This window comes from Sceloporus occidentalis, unplaced genomic scaffold (assembly GCF_023333645.1).
Source record: "Sceloporus occidentalis isolate IW3139 unplaced genomic scaffold, rSceOcc1.0.p SCAF_4, whole genome shotgun sequence".
Lineage (NCBI taxonomy): Eukaryota > Metazoa > Chordata > Lepidosauria > Squamata > Phrynosomatidae > Sceloporus > Sceloporus occidentalis.
In genome coordinates, this window is record NW_028316984.1 from 70,454,909 (window position 1) to 70,478,294 (window position 23,386).

Here is a 23,386-nt window from a genome sequence, read left to right on the forward strand (position 1 = left end):
CTTGTGATAGGCTCCCCTGGCCGGGGGATGGCGGTGGTTCCACCTGTTCTGAACGGGGTCACGCTTCCCGTGAAGGACTCAGTATGCAGTCTGGGGGTGCTCCTTGACTCGTCACTCCGCCTTACATCTCAGGTGGATGCGACGGTCAGGAGCACCTGTTATCAGCTTAGGCTGATACGCCAGCTGCGACCCTACCTGGGCCGGGGGGACCTTGAAACGGTAGTACATGCTCTGGTAACCTCTCTGTTGGATTTCTGCAATGCGCTCTACATGGGGCAACCCTTGTACCATACCCGGAAGCTGCAATTGGTGCAGAATATGGCGGCAAGACTGGTCACTGGTACTTCCAGGACCAGTCATATAACACCGGTCCTTAAAGACCTTCACTGGCTGCCTATTCGCTTCTGTGCGCAATACAAGGTGTTGGTTATTACCTATAAAGCCCTAAATGGCTTGGGCCCAGGGTACTTGGAGGACCGCCTCTCTCCATACAATCTGCCCCGCACACTCAGGTCTGCCAGGAAGCAATTGCTAAGGGTTCCAGAGGCTAGATATGTCACCACCACGCAGAGAGCCTTTTCTACCTCGGCCCCCAAGCTCTGGAACTCGCTTCCCGTTGAGCTCCGCTTGGCCGCCTCGCTGGAACAATTGAAAAAGGGGTTAAAAACACACCTATTCCAGCAGGCATACCCTGACCCCTGATGACCCCTGATGTACTCCCTTCCTCTCTCCTCTCAGCAGCATTGTTGAGCTAGCGTGAGACTGTTTACTGTATGATTTGTTTTTATGATGTTTTTAATGGTTTTTATTGTTATATGTGTTGTGTTGTGAAATCGCCTTGATCTCTGGAAAGGCGGTATATAAATAAAATTTTATTATTATTATTATTATTATTATTATTATTATTATATATGAAGAAAACTGCATACTATTAGAAAAAGAAGGATTAATGCAATTTTAATTTACATAGATTCCCCCCCCCCAAATTCTCCTTTTTATTCAGTGAAAATAACAAGTACTAAAGGGATGCCATTTTACGATTCCAGTATATATTGGGACCTGAGTGTCTACAGATGTTGGTATCCATGGGAGGGTCCTGGTTCCAAACCCAAGTGGATACCAAGGGCCCACTGTAATGGCAAACTAAATTGCTCCTTTACAAATGGAGCCTTTTATTCAGAAAGGATATATAATTGTCCATAGAGATAAAAAAAAGTTTAGACAGAGTACAATCTATTATGTGTCAAATCTAAGTTCACCACCACCCACATAATACTTCTTTCAATTTGGGAATATCCTTGGGAAGAAGGCTACTATTTCCCACTCACTATAAATGTGAGAGTCAGCTGGTTTTAATGTAAATATGCTATGGTATATAAAATGAAATACAGAAATTTATAATCTGGTGTGCTGGAAATATTATCTGTTTTCATTAGCATTCTTCGTTTGTTCGTTTAATTTATATCCCACCTTTCTCTTAGCACAAGATTCAAAGCAGCTCACAACCATTTAAAAGGACAGTACAACTAAAAAGACTATTAATACAAAAGTTAAAATACAATCAAACCAGGCTTCTGTTTTAAAAAGTTAAAAAAATACAAATTGAAAGCAATTTTAAAAACACATTCAAAACACAGTAAAACAGAAACACAACCCTTCCCCATTAAAAGCTCCAACTGCTGCAACACATTAAAAATCAAATACGTCCCTTAATACAAAGATCTTTACCTGACAATAGAAAGACCGCAGGGAGAGGGCCAACCAGGCCTCCTGAGGAAGGAAGCACTACAACTTGGGAGCAGCCACCTAGAAGTGTGTATCCCATGTCCTCACCAAACACACATGTGATGGTGGTGGGACCAAGAGGAAGCCTTTCCCCACAGATCTTAAAGCTCAGGAAGACTCATTGGGAGACTGGTCTTTCAGATAGTCTGGATCCAAGCCATGTAAGGCTTTAAAGGTCATAACCAGACCAAGTTGCTTTCAGACACTAAAACATACAGTGCAAAGGGAGTGAGATGGTTGACTTGGACCAGGGAGATCTCAGCTTCAATACTTGCTTGGCCACAAAGATTTCTGGGCCAGTTATTCTATCATCCTAAACCTCCTCAGGATATCAGTGAAGCTTCTAAAGAGATGATCCACACTGAGGTCATCAGAGAAAAATATGTATAAAAATATAATAAATTAATTGTATAGAAAAATAGTGATTTACATGATTATAGCATCTAAATTACGCCTCACACAATTTGTCCAATAAGGCATTAGTGATTAAAGTAGTAGGTTACGTTTCTTTGAAAGAAGACAGACCATGTTTTTATCAAATATATTATATATTACTTGACTTGTAACAGAGACTTGCATACTGGGAGATGCTGTTTTGTATATTATGAAGTTAAGCCTATATATATATATATATATATATATATATATATATATAATGGTTCAATAGATGGATTTCTGTAAGTCACTTTCGATGATTCTTGAAGGTTTGTTAAGAGCCTACAACAAAAAGTTCTGTATATACATGCATATGTCGTAGAGAACTTAATTGTTCTAGGATGCAGACATAATACAGTGATTAAGCAACAGATCCTAATGATTACACACTGCTCAACTTGAATAAGATGTGTTATTGATGCCAGTATCAATGGAGGGTACTCTACAGAAACATGCATGCATGCATGCACGCACGCCATAGCAAATATGGAGAATGTACCCTTCTTCTCAGTGAAGAATATCCGTTAAATTATGCTTCAATGTTGCTTTTGTTCAGATACCAACAGAAACATCTGGACTCTCCATTCATCAATCCTTGGCTAAGCTAAACTATATTTTATGTGGTTTTCTAGCCTAAAGGAGCAGATAGGAAACAGAAAACAGACAGAGAAAAAATGGAGAAGAAAACCACTCAGGAAAGGGAGAAATATCAGCCTTCCTATGACACCACCATTCTCACAGAGGTACAGTTGTTCTACAGCTACAGTGACATTGGCTTTGATTGACTGGAGGCAACATGGCAATGAAGATCAACATTTCAGCCAAACAAAAATATTTCATGTTAAATTCAGGAAGATGAAAATGTTTTATTTTGAATTGTATAGACTCTCTGAGTGTGCAGGTGTGTGTCTTAACGTTAGTGGTTTTCAGATGTGACCAATATAAATGTTTTCAAAACCATTACACCCTTAAGTTCTGTAATTGCACAATGAGCTTTTTTTCATATTGTGAATAACTGAAATTTGGTTTTTCATGTCCAAATCTTGTACTCTACACTGAAGAAGAAAATCAACAGCTGGGGTAGTTTTTGGAAGTATGGGTTGAGTCTCCCTTATCCAAAATGCTTGGGACCAGAGGTGTTTTGGATTTCAGGGTTTTTTTTGGGGGGGGGGATTTTGGAATATCTGTATTTGCATATATGTACATAATCTTGAAGATGGGACCCAAGTCTAAACACAAAATTCCTTTGTTTCATATGCACCTTATACACACAGCCTGAAGGCAATTGTATACAATACTTCAAAGAGATTCTCCTCCCATGTAAGCCTCATCTTTTGAGGCCTTTCTTCAGAAGTCTGTGTTTGGCATAAAATTAGTGTAGCTCATATACATTGCAGTTGCCCACTCCTAGTGTAAATGCATATTTGTTTAAAGAGGGGCAGAAACATCCTTGTTGCTTCATTCATGAAGCCTTTAATATTTGCATATATAGTTTAGACAGTTGTCATATAATCTGTCCCAACAGGTCAGGGCAATGAGGCCTTTGCATGGAAAGTGACCCGATTTTAAGGGATTGTCAGATTAGAGTAGCCTGCTTTTGACAGGAATGACCTTTAGCACCTTAAAGCTGGAAATCATATGGTCCTTGTTAACAAAGAGTTAAATATTTGCTAGGACTTGTATTTGCTGAGAGTATCACAGATTTACCTATCTTCTGGTTTTTTTTAGCCCCAAACGGAAATTGAAATCCATCTGAGCAGACACCTTTTGCTAAACAGATCCTCTTTTCCCACTCCACAGGTCCTTGCATGCATGCCCAGATGCTGCAGGAACCTCTGGTCAGAATTGGATAGCAAAGGGGAGCTTCAGGGGCAAGGAGGTGAACTCCTGTTGTGAGTGGCAGTCTGCTTGTGCAGTGTTGGATGTCACCCAGGAGAAATATTTTGTAGAATGTCCCTGTGCTTTTTAAAAGGTTATTTATACAGCTGTAAGTCTGATTACTGCCAGTATAAGAAATCTGAATTATGTGGGTTTGCCCTTCATTCAGACTGCTCTAATGAAGAGTAAGAAAAAGGTTTTGTTTTGAAAGAGGTTTGATAGACATGTGTCAGCTCTTCCAAAACCTCTGTACTGTGTTTACTTTCCTTTGATAAGCATGACTGTGTGTCCAAAATAATTTGAACTTAAAATGAATTATAACACATTGTATTTGATACAGCATTTGTATAACCTGGTGGGTTTTTTTCATAGAGGTTCTGCAGTCCCTTGTCATTTGTCTCTCTTTTTATTTATTGGATTTGGATTTTAACACTTTTCAGTTTACTGACACAGAAGCCACAGCCCAAAAGCATTATTACAGTCACACTGAACTAGAATATTTACATTTAGCCACACAGATGACTGTATCTATTTTTCTGCATACCTAGTGTTAGCATGTTGGAGATGAAGAGTTTTAGTTTAATTCCTTGCTTCTTAATGCTTGAGCAGTATCTTGGACATTTGTATGTCCTTCTGCTTGGAGAAATAGAAAAATGCCTGAATCAGAGCTAATTAGGGATAATAAATGATTCCATTGTTGCTCTTGATGTTGCAATAAAAACTAATTTTGAAAGAGAAGCAGACTGCAGTTTTTCTCTTTCAGAACAGACACTTCCCAGTGTTCCTAATTTGGTTTTGTTTAAACAGTGTTCCCCGTGGCCAGATGTGCCTTATCAAGTGAACAACGCTCCATCTCCAAGTTACAACAGCTCTCCAAACAGTTTCAGCCTTGGAGATGGGTATGTGATAAATATTTTTTATCTTTCCAGCCGGCAGCAAAGCCCTAGTTTTCTGTTTTGTATGAGCTTTTTTTTTTTTTTTTAAATGCTTCTGAGCACAGAAGATTAGAAAGGTTAACCTCTCATTCAGGCCAAGCTTAATGTTTAGGTACTGATACTGCAAGGCCTGTCTCTAAGCAGCTGTGCATTTGCCCAACTCCGACTTAGACATTCAAAAGGTTCTTGTATAAGGAGAGGTGTCTACTGTTGGATGCGCAGGAGTAGGAGAAAATAGTTTTCTTTATTTTAGTATGGGCATGCTCTGTTTGTCCTTCAGAAAACTGGAGTTAGCACATACTGCTTCCTCCTTTCTCTACTTTAGCCTTCCAAAATGTAGGTCAGAGAAGTTGATCTGTGAGATAGCAACTAGCCTAAAGTCTCCCAGTGAAGGCTTCATGGCTGGTGAGAATTTGAACCTGGATTTTTTCAGTTCTTGTCCAGGCATTGCGATACTTGGGCTTTAGATGTAAATCCTAAAATTAGTCAAGAATAACAAAGGACTAGCTGTAGGACAGTTTTCTGTCTGTACCTATTTTTTTAAAAACTGAAGTAAATTATTTTCTCTAAATCAGTAAACATGTTTCTCTATCTGTACACCCAAATTAACCTCTTTAGGCAGGAGGACTGGGATGGGGAAATGAGCATGTGGATCAAATCTAGCAGGCCTTTTTTATGGAGGGGGGGAGGTAAGCTAGGCTCCCCATGCATGTTCTTCTGATTCATAATACCAGATCCAAGGGATTTTATGATAGTTTTCTAAATGTGATCAAACATGTCCCACATTTAAATAAAATAAAAGATTATTACAAATTAGGCGAGTACATGAATGCAGACATTTCTGCACTGAATTTTTTTTCTACCACTCACAAAAGGCCCACTCAAAATCTGTGTCTACCAATTAAAAGAAAGGGTAAATTAGATTTCCATGAGCACTGATTTATAGTAAGAGCAGATCGATTTTTTCTAATGGAATCACTAGCACGTAAAACCTTATCTGCATTATCTGTTATCGACGAAGCACTGATGGTATAGTTTTTAACCTGACACATACTCAGTTGAATAATAAGATACATATTCTTGAGAAGTCAAATTTAAATGTAGTAATAGCTGCTGATTTTTAATTGAGATTAACAGAACAAACTCCTAGAAAACTTGTATTAGACCTCAGACCAAAGTGGATAGTGGGCTGGGCTGGGCTGGCCAACATTACTGATAAGAGACTTAAAAATCCTTTTTTCTTTCCCAACTCTGTACAATTTTTAGCAACAGTTCTCCAACTGATCAGGTGGAGCTCCTGCCTCCCAGCAATGACGTAAGTATTTGAGATCATGTTAATGTGGTGCTTTTCTTTTTTAGGACACTGGTGAACAGTTCATTTCAAGACCCTCTTATTCTTTTTGCAATGTAGCATCTCCTTCCCTCTGCTTCTATTCAAGATGCTCAGCAGTGGCTTCATCGAAATAGGTTTTCTCAGTTCTGTAGACTCTTTTCAAGTTTCTCAGGTATGTGTGTTTAATATGGGCCATCTTGTGCCTTTATGTGATTAAAAGGGGGTGGGAGTTTACCTATTGGCTGAATAATTCACATGTAAATGGTTCTGTTGTGAAATCACTTTAATATCACAAAGTGAATTTCCTACAGAGTTGTGCTCTTGTGAGTGTGCTGAACATATTTCTGTTACTTGAGCAGCAACATCTCTACATGTGAGAAAGCTGCTTACTTGAGAGATCAGTTTAAAATACAGTTGGAGTATAATATGTGGACTATAGAAGTTCTTCATGTGGTACTTGCTGGTATAATCTTAGGTTGGAATAAAACAATCTGGCTTAGGAATTTAGAAATTTTCTAAAGCAAAGGTAAACTCAGCTGTGTTTGTCTTGCAGTACAGGACCATCTTGTGAAACACAACTCACTTGGATTTTCCCTGGTTGTTTCAGTCTGGGAGTCCTTTTTAACATACAATTAGAAGAGGTTATCACATTGCACTGTTATAGCACTATTATTCCACTTTAACTGCTATGGCTGGCTTCTGTGAAATTCTGGGGTTTGTAGTTTAGTGGGGCCAAAGAGCTCTCCTTTGGAATCCTCGGATTTGCAATTTATGGCTCTCCATAAATTGCAGATCCCAGGATTCCAAAGGAGGTACCCATAGCAGTTAAAGTGGAATCATAGCGTTACAACATTGTAGTGTGATGATAGTATCATGATCCCACTTTAACTTTTATGGGTGCATCCTGTGGAATCCTGGTATTTGTAGTTTGATTAGAGGCACTAGAGGAGTTCTCTGGCTGAGAAATTTCTCCCTAGACTGACAATCCTCAGGCCTCAAGAATTGGCAGTCTAGGGACTATTTCACATTTGGTAGTGTGAAAGGACTCGAGGTCTTAACAGTGCAGCAGTGTCCTCAGCAGGAGAAGACAGTACTTTCAATTTCTAAATAACATGTTCCCAGATACCATGTTCTCAGATACCATTTTAACCCTTTGTTTTCAGTTATGTTCAGAAGATGATATCCACAAAGTCTGTAAAAGATTCCTAAATTACTTTCCTCTTTAGTTACTATGAGCCCAAATTATCCATATTGTTGAAAACCAATTTGTATTTGGCCCATGGCTTTGACTGCATCCTTCCAGACTCCACTCCTTTTACTTCCCTGTACATGCTTCAGATTTGAACAGAATTTCTTTTCAATTCTTTGCTTGCGTGTTTTCCATTCTGATTTCTAATTTGAACCTAACTTAATAAACATGTGCAATTTGTTTCTGTATAGAGATGTTTAAACCTTACTTTTGGGGCAAAAACCATCTTTGCTTAAAATATGTAGGTGCTGACTTACTGAAGATGTCCAAAGAAGACTTTGTTCAGATCTGTGGTCCAGCTGATGGCATTCGACTTTTTAATGCCATTAAAGGAAGGTTTGTATCAGTTCCTGTTGGTAGTGATGGCAGTACTAGCTATTGCTCCTTCAACTCGGTAAAATCTCATATAATATTAAGATTCTTAAATGCCTTGTTGTACTTGTGGAAATTTGTAAATAATTATTATACTTGTTATCAACTCAGGGTGGTAAATTAATCCCTCTTTCTTCCAGGATTGTAGATCAAATGCAACTTACCAAAGGGTATTTTTGAGGGCCTCATGACCATCCCTTCAAGTTACCCTCCTCTTTTTTCAAAAATGTGTTGTTGTTTTTTGGCCAAACATGTCCCCTAGAGGGGATGGGTACAATTCTGCCAAAGTTTGGTGCCCCCAATCTCTTTTTATATTCAGGAGAAGCCTTTCTAAATCTTCTCATTGGCTTCCTGCTTTAAAAAAGTAATTCATACTAGTTGTACTTTTGTATAGCAACATTGTTACTACTAATGCAAGGTTGTGGTGTTATGTGCCTACTTTGTTGTTGTTGTGTGCTTTCAAGTCATTTCTGATATATGGTGACCCTAAGGTGAACCTATCACGGGGTTTTCTTTGCAAGATTTGTTCAGAGGGGGTTTGTCTTTGCCATTCCCTGGAGCTGAGAGATTGTGACTTGTCCAAGGTCACCTAGTGGGTTTCCATGGTTTAATGAGGATCACAGCAGGGACGTAGCCAGGATTTTGGGAAGGGGGGGGTCCAGACTAAGTGCCACCATTATAATGGGGCTTGGGTGCGGCGGCGTGGCAGCACACACCATTCATTTTATCTAATGGAAGGGGGGGTCTGTACCCCAAGAACCCCCACCCCCCGGCTATGTCCCTGATCACAGTGCCAATATTGAAGACAGAATCTTGTTTTGCCTATAGGAATGTAAGGCCTAAGATGACCATTTATGTCTGTCAAGAACCTGAGCAAAATCGATCTCATCTTCACCAAAAACGAGAGAATGGGGATGGCAATCTGTGTAGTAAGTGTCTTGTCCTTTTGGCAGAGTTTGCAAGCCTTGTGTACCACTTTAACACAATCAGTTTCAAAATGTATCCCCTCCCCTGTATCAAAGATGCACAAAAATGCATCTTGATTGGGTAGGGGGTGACTATTTGTTTTTGGCTTTTACTCAAAATGAATATGTGGGAATGGGAATTGAAACCTGTTACATTTTTTATCTTATCTCATCATGCTCTGATGTTTAACATCACTCTCCTTTCACTTAGCCTAGTCTTAAAAACATCCAACTGCAGATAGAGAAAGGATAGGTTTAGCTCCCCTCCTGCCTACGTTATGTAAAAGTAGAGGCCACTCACATGCTTTGTGGACTTGAACATTTTAAAGAACCCTGGTGTGTTTATTCATTGCCTTAAACTGATGCACATTTATTTCAAGGTGTAAAAGCTATAGATTCATTCAGGTTAGGTTGAAAATGCCTTCATACCATTGTTGATGAGTAAGCCTACATCTGGCAGTGAGAACTGACACGAAACAGCATAGGAGGAAAGAAATTATTTAGGGTATTTTTTGCACATGACCTGATGTTAGGATTGTGTTAGAATAAGCAGTAAAATCACTTCTTTGGATATTAACACATTGATTGCAAATTAAAAATATAATTGAAATACTAAAGTAATCTGAAAGGTTCTCTTTCTCTATTATCAGTGTCATCTTAAAGCAAAAGGTTAATTTAACCTCTGGTTAAGTACAGGAACCTTTTATCTTTTAGTCTACGTTTCCTGGTGTGCATAAAAACAAAGACAAAGAGTGAATATGATCTGTTTATGTTTGCTTAAGTTTATGTCTTGAATACATGCAGATCCTAAGGTGTAAGTCTAAAGATGTCTTTTTACCCAATACCATTGCAGTATACCATGCTATCTTCTTAGAAGAACTGACAACACTGGAATTAATGGAGAAAATTGCAAACTTGTACAGTATTTCCCCACAACAGATAAACAGGATCTACCGACAGGGACCTACAGGAATCCATGTATTAGTGAGCAACGAGGTAAGAATTTTACTGGAATACATCTAGTGTTCCACTAGTATTTCACTACAGTGTTACCTATGAATGTAGAATACACTCATACATACAGTGGGCCCTTCCTGTACATGGGGGATCCATTCTGGACACACACCCCACATATGGGGGGAAAATGCTCAAATCCCATTGGTTTCTATGGCAGCATGCTCCTGCAACACTCGCACCATTTTGTCCTCCTGGACTTGCCATACGTACAAGCTCAAATCCATGTATGGCAAGCCCGCGTATGGTGCAGGCGCACTGTATTTTGGTGTTCAGTATGGCTGTCTTAATATTACGTTTATAGAGTCATCCTCTCACTGTGGATTGTGTGATCCTTTCAAGGTTTCTCTTTCTCTCTCATTAAATATGGGAACTCTCAACTTGAAAAAAATGGCTTTTTTTTGCAATTTATATAATTTGTATAATTCTATACAATAGAAAGGGATTGGAGAGACAGAAAGAGAATGTAGGAATAGATGTTTTCTTGTTTCTTTTTGTTTTAACAGATTATTTTGTCACTAAAGCATGTTGGGTCTGCAGTGAGACAAACACTTATGTCAAAACTAAGTTTTGTAGCTCTTTACTAGAATGGGAGAGAAGCAGGTGCCTTAACAGGTGCCATAGCCAAGAAACAAATGGGGGGGGGGGAGCAGGGGCTCTTGATTTAAAGCAGAGTCCAGATTTAAACTTCTGTCAGCTTCTTGTTGTTGTGTGCCTTCAAGTCATTTTTGGCCCTAAGGCAAACCTTTCATGGGGTTTTCTTAGCAAGATTTATTTAGAGGGGATTTGCCTTTGTCTTCCTCTGAGGTTGAGAGAGCATGACTTGCCCAAGGTTACCCAGTGGGCTTCCATGGCTAAGTGGGAGATTCTCCAGGCTCCACAATCATAATCTAGTTCTCAAACTATTATATCATGCAAACTCTGCCCAGGTAGTCACTGTTTATCCATGGAGAGGGTTATGCATGTGTACACTCCTTCTTCAAAGAAGGGATATTTAGTGTGAATATATGGGTGAGGGAAGGTGTTAACATCAAACTGTGCCCAACGAGATGAACATTTAGCTGTCTGGACTTGACAGTATAAATACTAGACTACACTATTTAAATTAAGCTGGTTAAATTATTTAAAATTAAGTATACAGTTTAAGTTAAAATATATTATAAGCCTTTCCACTAACACTCAAGATAGCATATAAAGTGACAGTAATATTTTGTTTAATGAAAACTAAAGACAACAATAGTATTTTTTCCAAAAAATTAGACAGTGAAAATTGTTTACTATTAATTTTGTCTTTTATTCATAGCATTTGATAGCACTCCAGAACCTGTAGAAATGTTTCACATTCATTATTAACTTAATATTTTTACACTCTTGTTGTTCTTGAGATGTGCCTTCAAATTGTTTCTGACTTATGACAACACTATCACATGGTTTTCTTGACAAGATTGGTTCAGAGGGGTTTTGCCATTGCTTTACTCTGAGGCAGAGGGCATGTGAACCAGTGAGTTTCCAAAGATGAGATGAACCCTAGTCTCCCAGAGTTCTTCCTAGTCTAGCACTCAAACCACTACACCACACAGTCTATTTACACTTCTGTATGACAGGTTATTGTTTATTGGCATGTAATAGGAGGAGTGAACTTTTTATATATATATGCAGTGAGTTTTAACTGTGTTTGTTTTAACGGTTGTAAATTGCCTCGAGTCCTGGACTGAGAAAAAGCCAGGTTGTTGTTGTTGTTGTTGTTGTTGTTGTTGTTGTTATAGCTGAGACTAGGTTTATGGCTGGTTGGAAAAGAAAACCCATATCTTACCTATCTCCTGGTCCTCCTTCCCGCATGACTGTTTCCAAATCTTAGCCTCTATAATGTTTGAAACTGGCTGTTGTAGAGCTTATGCTTGGTTTGTGTGTCTGTGTGCCTTCAAGTTGCCTGTTGACTTATGGTGACCCCATCAATTTCATAGGGTTTTCATAGGCAAGGAATACTCAGGCAGTTTTGTAAGTTCCTTCCTCTGAAACATATCCTACAGCACATGGTATGCATTGATGGTCTGCCATCCAAGTACTAACAGGGCTGACTCTTCTTGGCTTCCAAGATCAGACAACATTTGATGCCTTTAGGGTATTTAGTGAAAAGGGTTTGTTGGGTATGATTTTCTGTGGAGAGACTTCAGCACCATGAACAGTTCCTCCTCTCTAAAGTAAAGCCTCTGTCTTTATGGTTCCTATCACTTTTTTGTTTCTGTTCTTTTATATTAGTCTCTCCTATGGTAATCTCTCCTACCTTGAAAACATGGCTTAAAAATCCTGTAGGCATGAAGTCATTTTTGATCTTGAATGCTAAGCAGGGTCAGGCCTGGTTATTACTTGGAAGGGAAGCTGGCAGAGAATAGCAGTCTCTGTAGGCTATCTTCAGAGGAAAGTGATGAGAAACTACCTCTGAGTATTCCTTGTAAAGGTAAGCCCTATGAAATTCATGAGGTCACCATAAATTGAGAGGTGGCTTAAAGCCATATTGTTATATTCTTTAGAGTTCACCATTCTAGGGTTTTCTTGACAAGAGTCATTCCGAGCAGGTTTGCCATTGCCTTCCTCTTGGACTGAGTGGGTGTTACTTGACCAGTGGGTTTCCATGCATGAGTGGGGATCAAACTCCTCTCCCAGAGTCCTAGTCCAACTCCAAATACTGCCCCATACCAGCTCTCTCTCTTTTATTTTTAAAACATACACATGTAATGTGAGTATTGGAAGGCACTTTAAAGCAGTGGCAAGCCCTAAAAGCACCAGATCTTGATTGATCTTGGAGGCTAGGTAGGGTGAGCTCTGGTTAGTACTTGGATGGGGACCACCAAGGAGTATCAGGTGCTGTAGGCTATATTTCAGAAGAAGGAACTGGCAAAACCACCTCTGAGTATTCCTTTCCTAAGAAACCCTATGAAATTCATGAGGTTGCCATAAGTTGACAGGAGACTTTGAAAGCACATATACATACAAGAAAGATCTGCTGGTAGGCCTCTGAGGGATTTGCAGTAGAACAAAAGAGATTTTTGACTTCCATTTGGTAATAGTAACAGCAGTAAAACTACCCTTCACCTTCCAATATATTGCTGAAATGAAGAAAGCTTGAGGTGCCAAGCCATGGATTTTTATGTGGATGTTCTGTTATGAAATGAGGGACTTTGCATAACTCTTTCACTGGTTGTAAGGTGGAAGGAAGAATGTCTGGGATCTTGTGTATAGGCTAAAACACTATATAGCGTAATACAATATTTTGACAGAGATGAGGTGTGTTTTTTTTTAGTTTTTATAATCCATTAGATGCAGAACTTCATTTTGGGCCTATACATCCTTCCAAACATTTTCCCCAAAATATCTCATTCTTTATCATGTTCCATATATTCATACCTAGAATTTATGGTCTTTCCTTAATGAATTTGTTAGATACTATGGAATAATTGAATTCAGTACATATGACCTCTGGAGAAAGGTTAAAGTCAAGGGGAAAGGGAGTGCTAGTAAGGCTTTAAATTAAGCCAGACATTTTTATTCTGAAAGTCTCTCGGCTTTTTCACCCCAATGAATCTGAAACTTTCAACGTTTAAATATCCATGAAATGCTGGGAGGCAGCCTCTAGAAAAGGGGAATTACCACAACCAGCTTTGATGCAAGGAGGCCCCTTCATTAAATACATAGGTTACTAATTAACAACTGTGACTGCCTAATTTTTGTGTTTTAGTGGCAAGGCAGCAAAAGTGATGCAAACAAGAGGGACCAAATGGATGTTCTTCATGCATCATTAGACATGTACTCCCTCTCTCTCCCCCCCTCCCTCTGTGTACAAGAGGGCAGAATTGACCTCAATTTTGGTGGGTAGTTCAGTGTTTGAAAATGATTCAGGAAGTAAAACTTAATGTTTAAGAGCACTGTTATGGAGAACGAAGTTTAATCTTCAAAACTGAAGACTACAGGGACTGTGTCTTATGATCTCTACCACTCTTGAGACTTGTTGAAATATTCTGATGTATTAAATAGCTGCTTTTCTTATTTACGAAAGCATTTGTAACCTGCCACTTTTGTAGAAATAGCTCCAAGGTATCTGGAATATACACCTGTTCTAGGGCCAGAGTAATCACTAAGTAACATCAGAAATCAGAATATTGATTGCAATTGATCTTTCTTTTACAGTTGAGGTCTAAAACAGACATGCTCAAACTCTGGTCAGTAAGCGTCTGTACAAGAAGGCTGTCACATGAGGTTTTTACAGCCATAGGATGAGTCTTAGAATGGAATCATAAAGATACTTTTCTGAAAGTGGATATTTCTGCAGATGAAGAAAAGCCCTCATTGTTTGTTTTTATTTATTTTATTTTTTTTAAAAAAGAAGCCCAAGACACTGCCCTTTTCTTGTTTTTCTTATGCATGGATTTTTTTCTGGAACCCTTCAGGGAAATGATCATTTTTAATTTCCAAACTTAATGGATTTGAGAAGCCATTGGAACATTAAAGACCCCATATGCTATATTTCATAATTTAAGCATGTATTACTGAAATAAGTTGTAATAATGAGTGGTATGACGAGTGCATTTCTTGCTAGTATAGTATATAACATGCTCCTAGTGAGCTAGAGCATGAGACAAATGAAGACTTGCTGGACTACAGTGCCCAGAATCTCCTCAAATCCACCAGCACCCCAAAAATATTTTTATGCTTTATATTTTATCCTTTCAACTTCAGGAAACTACTCCATAAATCTGCTGTTTGTAGACAAAGACATTGCAAGCATGATCCTGCAGGATTTACTTTAGGAAACACTCTATGATGGCAAAATATCATATTAGAATGTCCCCTTGATTGTTAAATGGAAGCCTTCCTTCCTAATAGTCCCATTGGCCTCTTTACAACTAATCTCTCTGTAACTGACAGTTTTTCTTTACCTTTCAGAGTAATGACGTTTTATCAAATGAAGCCTAATAAGAAAATATAGATTTGCTAAAGGAGAATCTCTTTTTAAAAGATCTCTTCGATTTGTCTCTTTTTCCAGATGGTTCAAAACTTTCAAGATGAATCTTGTTTTGTCATCTCTACATTAAAAGGTATATTTACATATATTGCTCCTATAGTTGTTATTTAAACAATGTCTCTTTTAGCTAGAATAAGAGGATAAAAAATCAGCAATGTTCCCCCTTCCCTTTAAAGAGGGCTCCATCTTAGTGCACACCCAGCAGATAAATCAAGGAGAAGGACTGCGCTTTCAGTAACCAATTTTATGTGTAGTTTCTTGTCCACCCAGGGAAACTTTCCCAACCTTGTACTTTACAGATGTGGAAAGGCTGCTTTATAGTGAATGAGACCATTGACTTGTCCCATCTGTGTTGTTGACATTGATTGGCACCATCACTCTATGGTCTTAGGCAAGATTCCTCCAGGAGATGCCAGGATTTGAAATTGGGATCTTCTGCATCTAAAGCATGTGCTCTGCCACAGAGCTATATTTTCTTTTATTGTGTGTTGAACTACAACTCCCAGAATTTCCTATATTGGGGATTCTGGGCATTGTAGTACAGCAATTCTGGAAGATGGTTGATCTAGTGAAATGTGTGCACATGCATTCGTGTACATAATGGTTCCTAGCTGGTTTAGGCTGCATCAGGATGAAGGAGAAATGAATAAGGAGAACTTTGATTCTTGTTCAGAATGGATTTGTTATCATAGGTAGGCTATGAGAGCTCTGGTGCAACAGTTCCCAGGATTCCTCAAGATGGAGCCATGACAGTTAAAGTGCTGTCAAACTGCATTAATTCTCCAGTGTGGCAGCAATGTGTGAGTAGAGTACGTGAAAGGTCTACAAATACTGACAAAAGTTTTTCTTTTTTTCTTTGCAGCTGAAAGTAATGATGGCTACCATGTCATTCTGAAATGACCCATCTTTCTGTGTCATGGGACTATGAACAGCTTTAGACTGTGATGCCTCACCTACGTCTCTGCAACTCAGACTGGAAAGATGGGAAACTCAATTGAATAAAATGCTCCTTTTAACTGAACACCCTAACCAGAAAATGTAAAGTGTGTGGATTTCAGAATGCTGAAGACTAGAAAATGTTTTTGGTCTCCTTACTCCTCCCCTTCCCCTCCCTCCACCTGCTTGCCCACTTCTAATATTCCATCTTTTTCTCCTTCCTTTTAGGACTTATTGACTATAGGACACTTTAGTTCATTGTTCAAAATATCATGAAAAAAGAGATAAATATTCCTTGTTTGTTCATTAAAATTAAATTTTTCCCACCCAGGTTTAGGACTTCAGAGTAAAAACAGGGCATGATGAACTCAAGCTTGGTCCTCAACTGAAATGTGTTTCTAATCATAGCTCTTGCTTTGCTCCAAAAACTTAGCAGTTCCCATTTGGTTCTATTAGCAAAATAAAGAGCTGGCTTTAGTGGCAGAAGGTGGACAATTGTTTTCCCCCCTGCTGTGTCCCACATTGTTATTGTCCCATGGAACATAGCAAAAGATTTAACTTGGGAAGAGAATAGAATGTATGTGGGGGCGTGGGTAGGTGTATGCTATCCTTCCTCCAATGATATGCCCAAGAACTGTGGTTACTGCTATAGATATGAATTGGTTGTGTTCACTTGTATGGCAGAAAAGTTACCAGATTTGGTCAGGAAACTGTACCTCTGTGCCTTAGACGTATACCATGCCTGTGCCCACCAAGTCTTTATTTCTTTCCTCTCATCATTCTGTTAGTGGCTCCTCCCTCCCCCCCAAAGATATCAAAGTAACACTATTGCTGTGGGAAGAAAGTTGAGGAGATTTGGCAAGATTTTCCTCACACCCCTCCCTGAGCTGGAAATATATGTGTCATCATAGAAATACAGGGTACTCTAAGATTCCCAAAATAATAGTAGTTATCCTGTTTCCGCTTGTATAATGGATATTTTCTGTTCATTTAAGGGAAACAACTCCTATCCCTTTTCAGCTATCACTTGTTTACTTTTAATACATATCACAGATGTTTGTGTTGCTGTTATTTGCCATCCAGTCAACATTGACTTATGGTGACCCTTTGAATGAGATTGCCAAGAGTTTGTGTCATCAACTGCTCTGCTCAATTTCTGCAAAGTCAGGGTAGGGACTATACATGCTGAGCAGACAGAAAGGAAAAAGCGGGCCAATGCTGGTTTTCCCCCAACTGATTGGAAATCCTGCTATCCACATGGCCCACTCCCAAGGCAGGCTTGAACACCCATGGGCAGTCCACACCATGCAGGGTCAAGCTGCATCTTTGATTTTTTTTGCCTCCCCCCCAAGCATGCACACCATTACAGGAACACACCATTCCAGACCAGAATTACCTCCACCTTCCCAGTTGCCATCCCGTTGGATACCCATTGTGACCAGCCACACAGTTGCACAAGTGATGTACTGCCCATACAGTGCATTGGTGTGTCCACTGACACATTGGCAAAGCAAAAATTGAAGTCTCCTCCCCATACATGCCCCTTTCCACCTCATGACCCCATACATCCCTGGTGGACTGTCTGGTTTGTGTATATTTTTTAATTACATCCATTGCATTATTGATGACCTGTCATGTTTGTCATACTTTTGCATCAAGGAGTGTGTGACAGCTCAATGGTGCGATGGGTCAGTGGTATAGCTGGCCACTGTATGCTAAATAAAAAAAAGTAAGGTGATCAATGGTTTCAGCAGCTGCAGCTCACTGGTCTCAGAGCACATGGTCCAGACTGCTTCCCTACACCACCTTGGCCTTCCTGCATTCATGCACTCATGCCATGCTGTTTATAGCATGTGCAGTGATGCACATCTTCCACATTGAGGTGGAGAACTGGAACTTCTTTTTGCTCCAGTTTTAGCCCTAGAGCACAGCTTTGTGTTGGTTTCCACTCAGTTTCACATCATACGTCATCTAGACAGCTAGGCTTCAAGTCATTTTGAAGCTGCCTACTTTGCCAGTGTGGCCAACTCCACAGTCCCAGTTTGAAAGCAAGACATAACATACTTTTAGAGGTTGTTTTTCAACATTGCTGTGAATAGGATTTGTCATTTCTATCTCATGGATTGTCAAAGGAATACTTAAAAAAGTAGGATGAAGGTGTTAACGTGCTTCTGTACTTCGCAATCGTGCACTCCACAATATGGAAAGTAAAGTCTGGGTATGGAAGCAAACTTTGGAAGTAAATACTCTTTGCTTTTCACTTGTTTGGATATTTGAGTAATTTTCATTCATTCTCTAATCCACCGGCAGTATGTGGAATTTTATTTTACTCAGAACCCACCTCCCTAAGTAATTGGAATGCACGAACTAGGCCTGATAAAACATGGATTTATTTTTTCTGCTCAGAAACTCAAGACATCTGCCTCTGTAGTAAACTGAAATCTGTTTTGCTAATCTTAAGTGCCTTGTCATAACTCTCATCATTTCCTGATTTGCCACTGAACAGACATTTAAACAATATAGAGTCTTTATGTTGTTGTTGTTTTTAGTTGTGTTGAAAGTAATGTTAAACTGGACAGACACAGTGCAAGTCATGCATTGACAGTGTATATAAACTGGACACTTGCACCCTGATCCTAGGGGAGCAGTGGGTGTGCAGAAGCAGGCTTCTGTACAAAAATGCCTTGGTGGATCAGGAACTGTGCATATAGAAGAGAAATACACATTAATCTCCCATGGCTGGGTACCCAGCTCCAGCACTTGGGGTTTTAACTACAGTGCCATTCACTGGATTAGAACTTGGGCACACAATGCCCAACAGGTTAACCAACTCACAACAATTCGTTTGAAGGACTGTGCTGCTGCCTTGGATTCCAAAATTGAACCTCTGTAGAGAAGGTGCAGATGGCCAGATCTTCATGTGCAACAGAGCATATAACTCTTTAGGTTGCAGTTTCAATCTGTTTCTTCTTGCCTGTATCTGGCTCGCAGAGTGAAGGAAAATATCTAACTTTTGCACTCCTTGAACAGCTGAAATTGGATACAGATATCACTGTGGAATATAATTAATGGTTCAAAATTACCTTTAGCACATTGATAACTGCTTGGTGATGCATTTCACAGAAACGTAAATACTGTGCTCTTGGTTAACAATAATCCTTCCTTTTAATCCTTTAAAAAAGCTGATTATAGGTTTTATAGCAAATTTTTTAAAAATGAAGTTCTTTTCTTAAAAATAACTTCGTATCTCAAGTTAACAAATGCTAAGCCTTCTTTGTCTGTAATGAAACATATTGTTCTGACTGATCTGTACCTCTCAGCTGCTGAGCCTGAATTCTTTTTGTCCTATGAAGGAAGATGACAGAAACTGATTAGGTGATGCTGGCATTAGACCTTCAGTGACTTAAGACATATGCAGGAGAATACTGTTTGCCAGCATGCCAGTGGTCTGTTTCACTGTTGCTGTAGTCAGGGAGAATAGGAGTAAACCTTGCCCTGGGACTCAAGTCTTCAGTATGCACAAAAAAGATGGTGGGATGTAATACTTTTCAGTGTGCTTGTGTCTCAGGAAATGCAACTTTAATGTCTTTCTTGTTTATGTACATTGAATGTATATTCTCTGGTGTGTTTTGGGTTTTTTTATTCTACTTTTTTTCTTAAGGGGAGACTTTTAAATTCTGTTTTAATTTTTTTTTAAAAAAATCTTCAGTTGATTGGGGTGGGTGGGTTTTTCTGTCTTTCAAAAGGGCTATGGGAGTTCGCCTATATAACACAACAGCCATTTAAATTGTGGCTTAAATGAAGGGTGAAAGGAAGGGGAGGCCAAAGCATAAGAGTTGTGAGTAATACTGCCAGACTTTTTTTGTTTATACAGTATATAAAGATTTTTTTAAAATGCATATTTTGCACTGGCCATTCTACTGTTGTACTGAAGAAAAGACACTGCTGTATTTAGACTCTGTGCTTCAGTAAAAATGCAAATAAACTCATTTGTAAGAAATACTTCTTGTTGTTTTTTGTTGTTGAAGTAAATAGGTTACCTATTTAAGTTGGATGGGAGCCATGTGGCTCTTCAGATGTTGTTGGACTGCAACTCCTGGCATTCCTCACTATTGGCTATGCTGGCTGTGGCTGCTGGGGGTTGTAGTCTGACAGCATTTCAAGAGCCACATGCTTCCTCCTCTCCAAATGTAAGTCAGTATTCAGTTGATGAAAATGAGAGCACAATCCTCTGAACATTGCTTAGAGGGGAGGCTACATTCAAAAATAAGGGAAAGGGCTACATTTTGAGGCATATTTCATCCTGTTATTTCTCTCACTTGAGACTATAGATTTTTCTGATTTCTGAATCTCTTCTTGGCTCAGAGGAGCCATACATTTTATACACACATAACTTACCATAAAATTTACAGCACCGCTGGAAAAGCTCACTGGGACAAGATATTTTTCAGTAACCACACTGAACAGTATGGTTCTGTCAAGCTACAAAACCCTGTTTTTGGCAGAACCCCTACCCCAGCATACCTTGTCAGCTTTTTTTTGGCACAACCAGGATGATTTAGATATGGTTCAGGATGTAAATTAGTTTAATTCAAAGCTTTTGCCAATCCCTCTTTGATAGAGGATTTAAGAAAAGGTACATTAGAAATCAACCAGTCAATAGCTATAACTGGATTAATGCTGGCTAACTTGAAGGGGGGAGGAGAATCCTTCATAAATTGAGAAAAGGCAAAGGCTGAGGTTAGAAAAACTTGGTCAGAGTGTTCCACTAATCCCTTTTAAACCCTCACAGCATGGAAACTAGGTTTTAAAAATTGATTTTCCAGCTTATAATAAAACAATGTAGCTTTTCATTTAGGATCAAGCTGTACAGCTCTGTAAATAGTGAAGATAGCTTGTGTTGGCTCATCCACAGCAGGGCAATGCCTTTATTAGGCCAAGCAAAATGTCACAAAATATTTGTTATCTTTGTATCCCACCTTTCCTACTGTGAGGAGACTCCTCTCCACATTGTTATCCTCACAACAACTACAGTGGTATCTGCTGGGGTTTGGTTCCAGGACCCCCTGTGGATGCCAAAATTTGTGAATGCTCATCCCATTATACACAATGATACAGTGGAATGGTGTCCCTAATATAAAATGACAAAAGCAAGGTTTATTTTTTGGGAATTCATACATACGTTTTTGGGAATATTTTCAGGCCACGGATAGTTGAATCTGGATTTAAAAAACCTGTGGCTATGGAGGGCAGATTGTACAACTCTGTTAAATTGGTCAGGCTGAGAAAGAGTTGACTAGGTCTAGGATCACCCAGGGAATTTCATGTTTTAGGATTAGTATTTGGATTTCCCAAGTCCAAATCTAACATCCTTAACTACAGCATCCCATTGGCTCTGAGAAGAGCGTGCAAGCTTTCCCCATACCCCAAAAAAAGCACCTGCGATTGTGTGGTTGTGCCTGCTCCACAAGAAGTGTGGATGTGTGTGTGTGTACATGCTTCAGAGGCTGTTTAGTAAGTTGGGGGATGCTATATTGCTCCATCTAGATGAGATCCGCATTCAGACCTGTTACTGAGCTGTACATGATTGCAGTCAACGATTAGTAACCCCAATCTATATATATTTGTAACAATTCACATACAAATACACCATCCCAAAAGAAAAAGAAAACAAAACTGTATTCTCCCATCTGGTGTCTTCTCTATGATTTGGACTACAGCTCTCAGCCTTCTTGAGCATTGGATGGGGCTGATGGACAGCTGATTGGGCCTGTCAACAGCTTGCTTCATTTGAGCTGAATGTGGGGGGGGAGTATTAAAATGGTTCTGTTCAAAGAAAATGTGAGGAATCATGAGTGGTTTTTTTTTTCATGGAAGGACCATTACTTAAAGCCAACAGCATACTAGTGCCAAACAGCTAGGCAAACTTCTATACAACACACCAGCAGCTCCAAAACTCTGGGAGTGGACTAGAAATGCAGATTATCTCCCAGTTCCACTAAGGCAGGGGTGGGGAAAGGGTGACATGCACACTATATGCAGCAACCCAGCCCTCCTGCCATTTAAAAAAAAATTCTTTCTGGAAAAAAATGCCTTTCACATCCTGTGGGCTGCATGAGGGACAATTCATGAGGCTTAAGAGAGAATTTTTTTCTAACAAGAAGTGACTTGGAAATGACCTTCTGGTCATTCCCACTGAAGAAAGGAATGGCTTCCAAACCTGAGGCATTAGAGGTATTTAAGAAGAAGAAGAAGAAGAAGAAGAAGAAATCAATCCAAATAAAAGGGTCATTTGTGTGCCCCCTCAGGCTCCTTGGGGAACCATGTGCCCACCATACCTTCAACAGTTGCCCTTGGAAAAAAAAGGTCTGTCACTGAAATAGCTACTGAAATAGTCTGACCCTGTTGGCTACTACCCTTATATCAGCCTTATTTAGTTACAAAGGAGGATAGAACTGTACCTTTGATACCTGTGTGGTATTGGGGAGAATGAATTCAAAAAGCTTAAGAGGGGTTAATCAATTAAAAGATCAATAATAGCAGACAGCTTATCTTCTTTTTTGGGGGGGAGGGTTAATTTTGTGAGCAGTGAGTGACCACAGAAGAGTGTGTCCTGCTTTCAAGGTCTTACTCTTGGGTCACTTGAGGTGATGACAAAGGCCAAAATGCACAGTCAGCACCCCTCATGATCTGGGACAACCCATACACCAAATGAGTGGCATTGAGCCTAGGTGCCTCTCTAGTGAAACAGAGGAAGGCTATGTGTGCTGAATAGTAAGAATGTGTAAACCACAAGCTATTGGGATATTAAGTTTTTTTGCTTTCAGCAGGTACCATGCAAAGATAGGCCAGGAAAATTATTTGGACTTTCTTTGGGCTTGCAAGGGAGAGGAAGAGAGTGTCAGATCCATGCCAACTTCTTTTCAAATAAATGGCTTTGAGACAGGACTATCTATAGTAAAGGTAGTATGACAGCTTGGACCATAGGACAAGTGATTGTCCAAGCCATCCTTTGTATGCTGCCTTGGTTCTGTGGACTGCTCTGCCCCAACCCCACTGCTATTGGTACAGATAGCAGGCTCCTTCTCCCACCGCTGTTACACCACCTTTTTCTTTTTGCCATCTGTCTGTTATCACTTACTTCTTGGTGCTACCACCACCTCTCCCTTTGCCTGAATGCAACTATTCTGGAGGAACCAGACACATTTGGTATATAATGTACTCAATGATATCCTTCCTCCAATGGGAAAAAACAAACAAACACCAATGATGAAATAGATTGCCATGTCTGGAGAAAACCCTCCACTCCCAAGTCTGCTTTAGAAGGTTGAGAGACCCTTGGATAGATTTGGGGTACACGAGAGCGTAAAGCAAGGGGAATTCCCATTGAGTGAATGGATCTCTGTGTGTGTGCTGTTTGATATCTTGATAGTAAAATTCTTCTTATCTTCTCATCGTTTTTCC

General features: G+C 39.5%; 1 protein-coding gene across 1 annotated transcript in view; it reads left to right on the top strand.

The window, feature by feature from the left end:
- The window catches only part of LOC149313979 (transcription factor CP2-like protein 1), a 67,717-nt gene extending 47,841 nt beyond the window's left edge, over positions 1 to 19,876 (top strand). The window contains exons 8-16 of the mRNA XM_089523049.1: positions 2,853 to 2,963; positions 4,906 to 4,997; positions 6,300 to 6,348; positions 6,445 to 6,538; positions 7,861 to 7,951; positions 8,816 to 8,916; positions 9,806 to 9,948; positions 15,008 to 15,059; positions 15,849 to 19,876. Coding sequence (XP_089379175.1) covers positions 2,853 to 2,963; positions 4,906 to 4,997; positions 6,300 to 6,348; positions 6,445 to 6,538; positions 7,861 to 7,951; positions 8,816 to 8,916; positions 9,806 to 9,948; positions 15,008 to 15,059; positions 15,849 to 15,886 — 771 coding nt within the window. The 3' untranslated portion in view covers positions 15,887 to 19,876. The remainder of the gene's footprint in view (positions 1 to 2,852; positions 2,964 to 4,905; positions 4,998 to 6,299; positions 6,349 to 6,444; positions 6,539 to 7,860; positions 7,952 to 8,815; positions 8,917 to 9,805; positions 9,949 to 15,007; positions 15,060 to 15,848) is intronic.
- Positions 19,877 to 23,386: the final 3,510 nt, after the last annotated feature.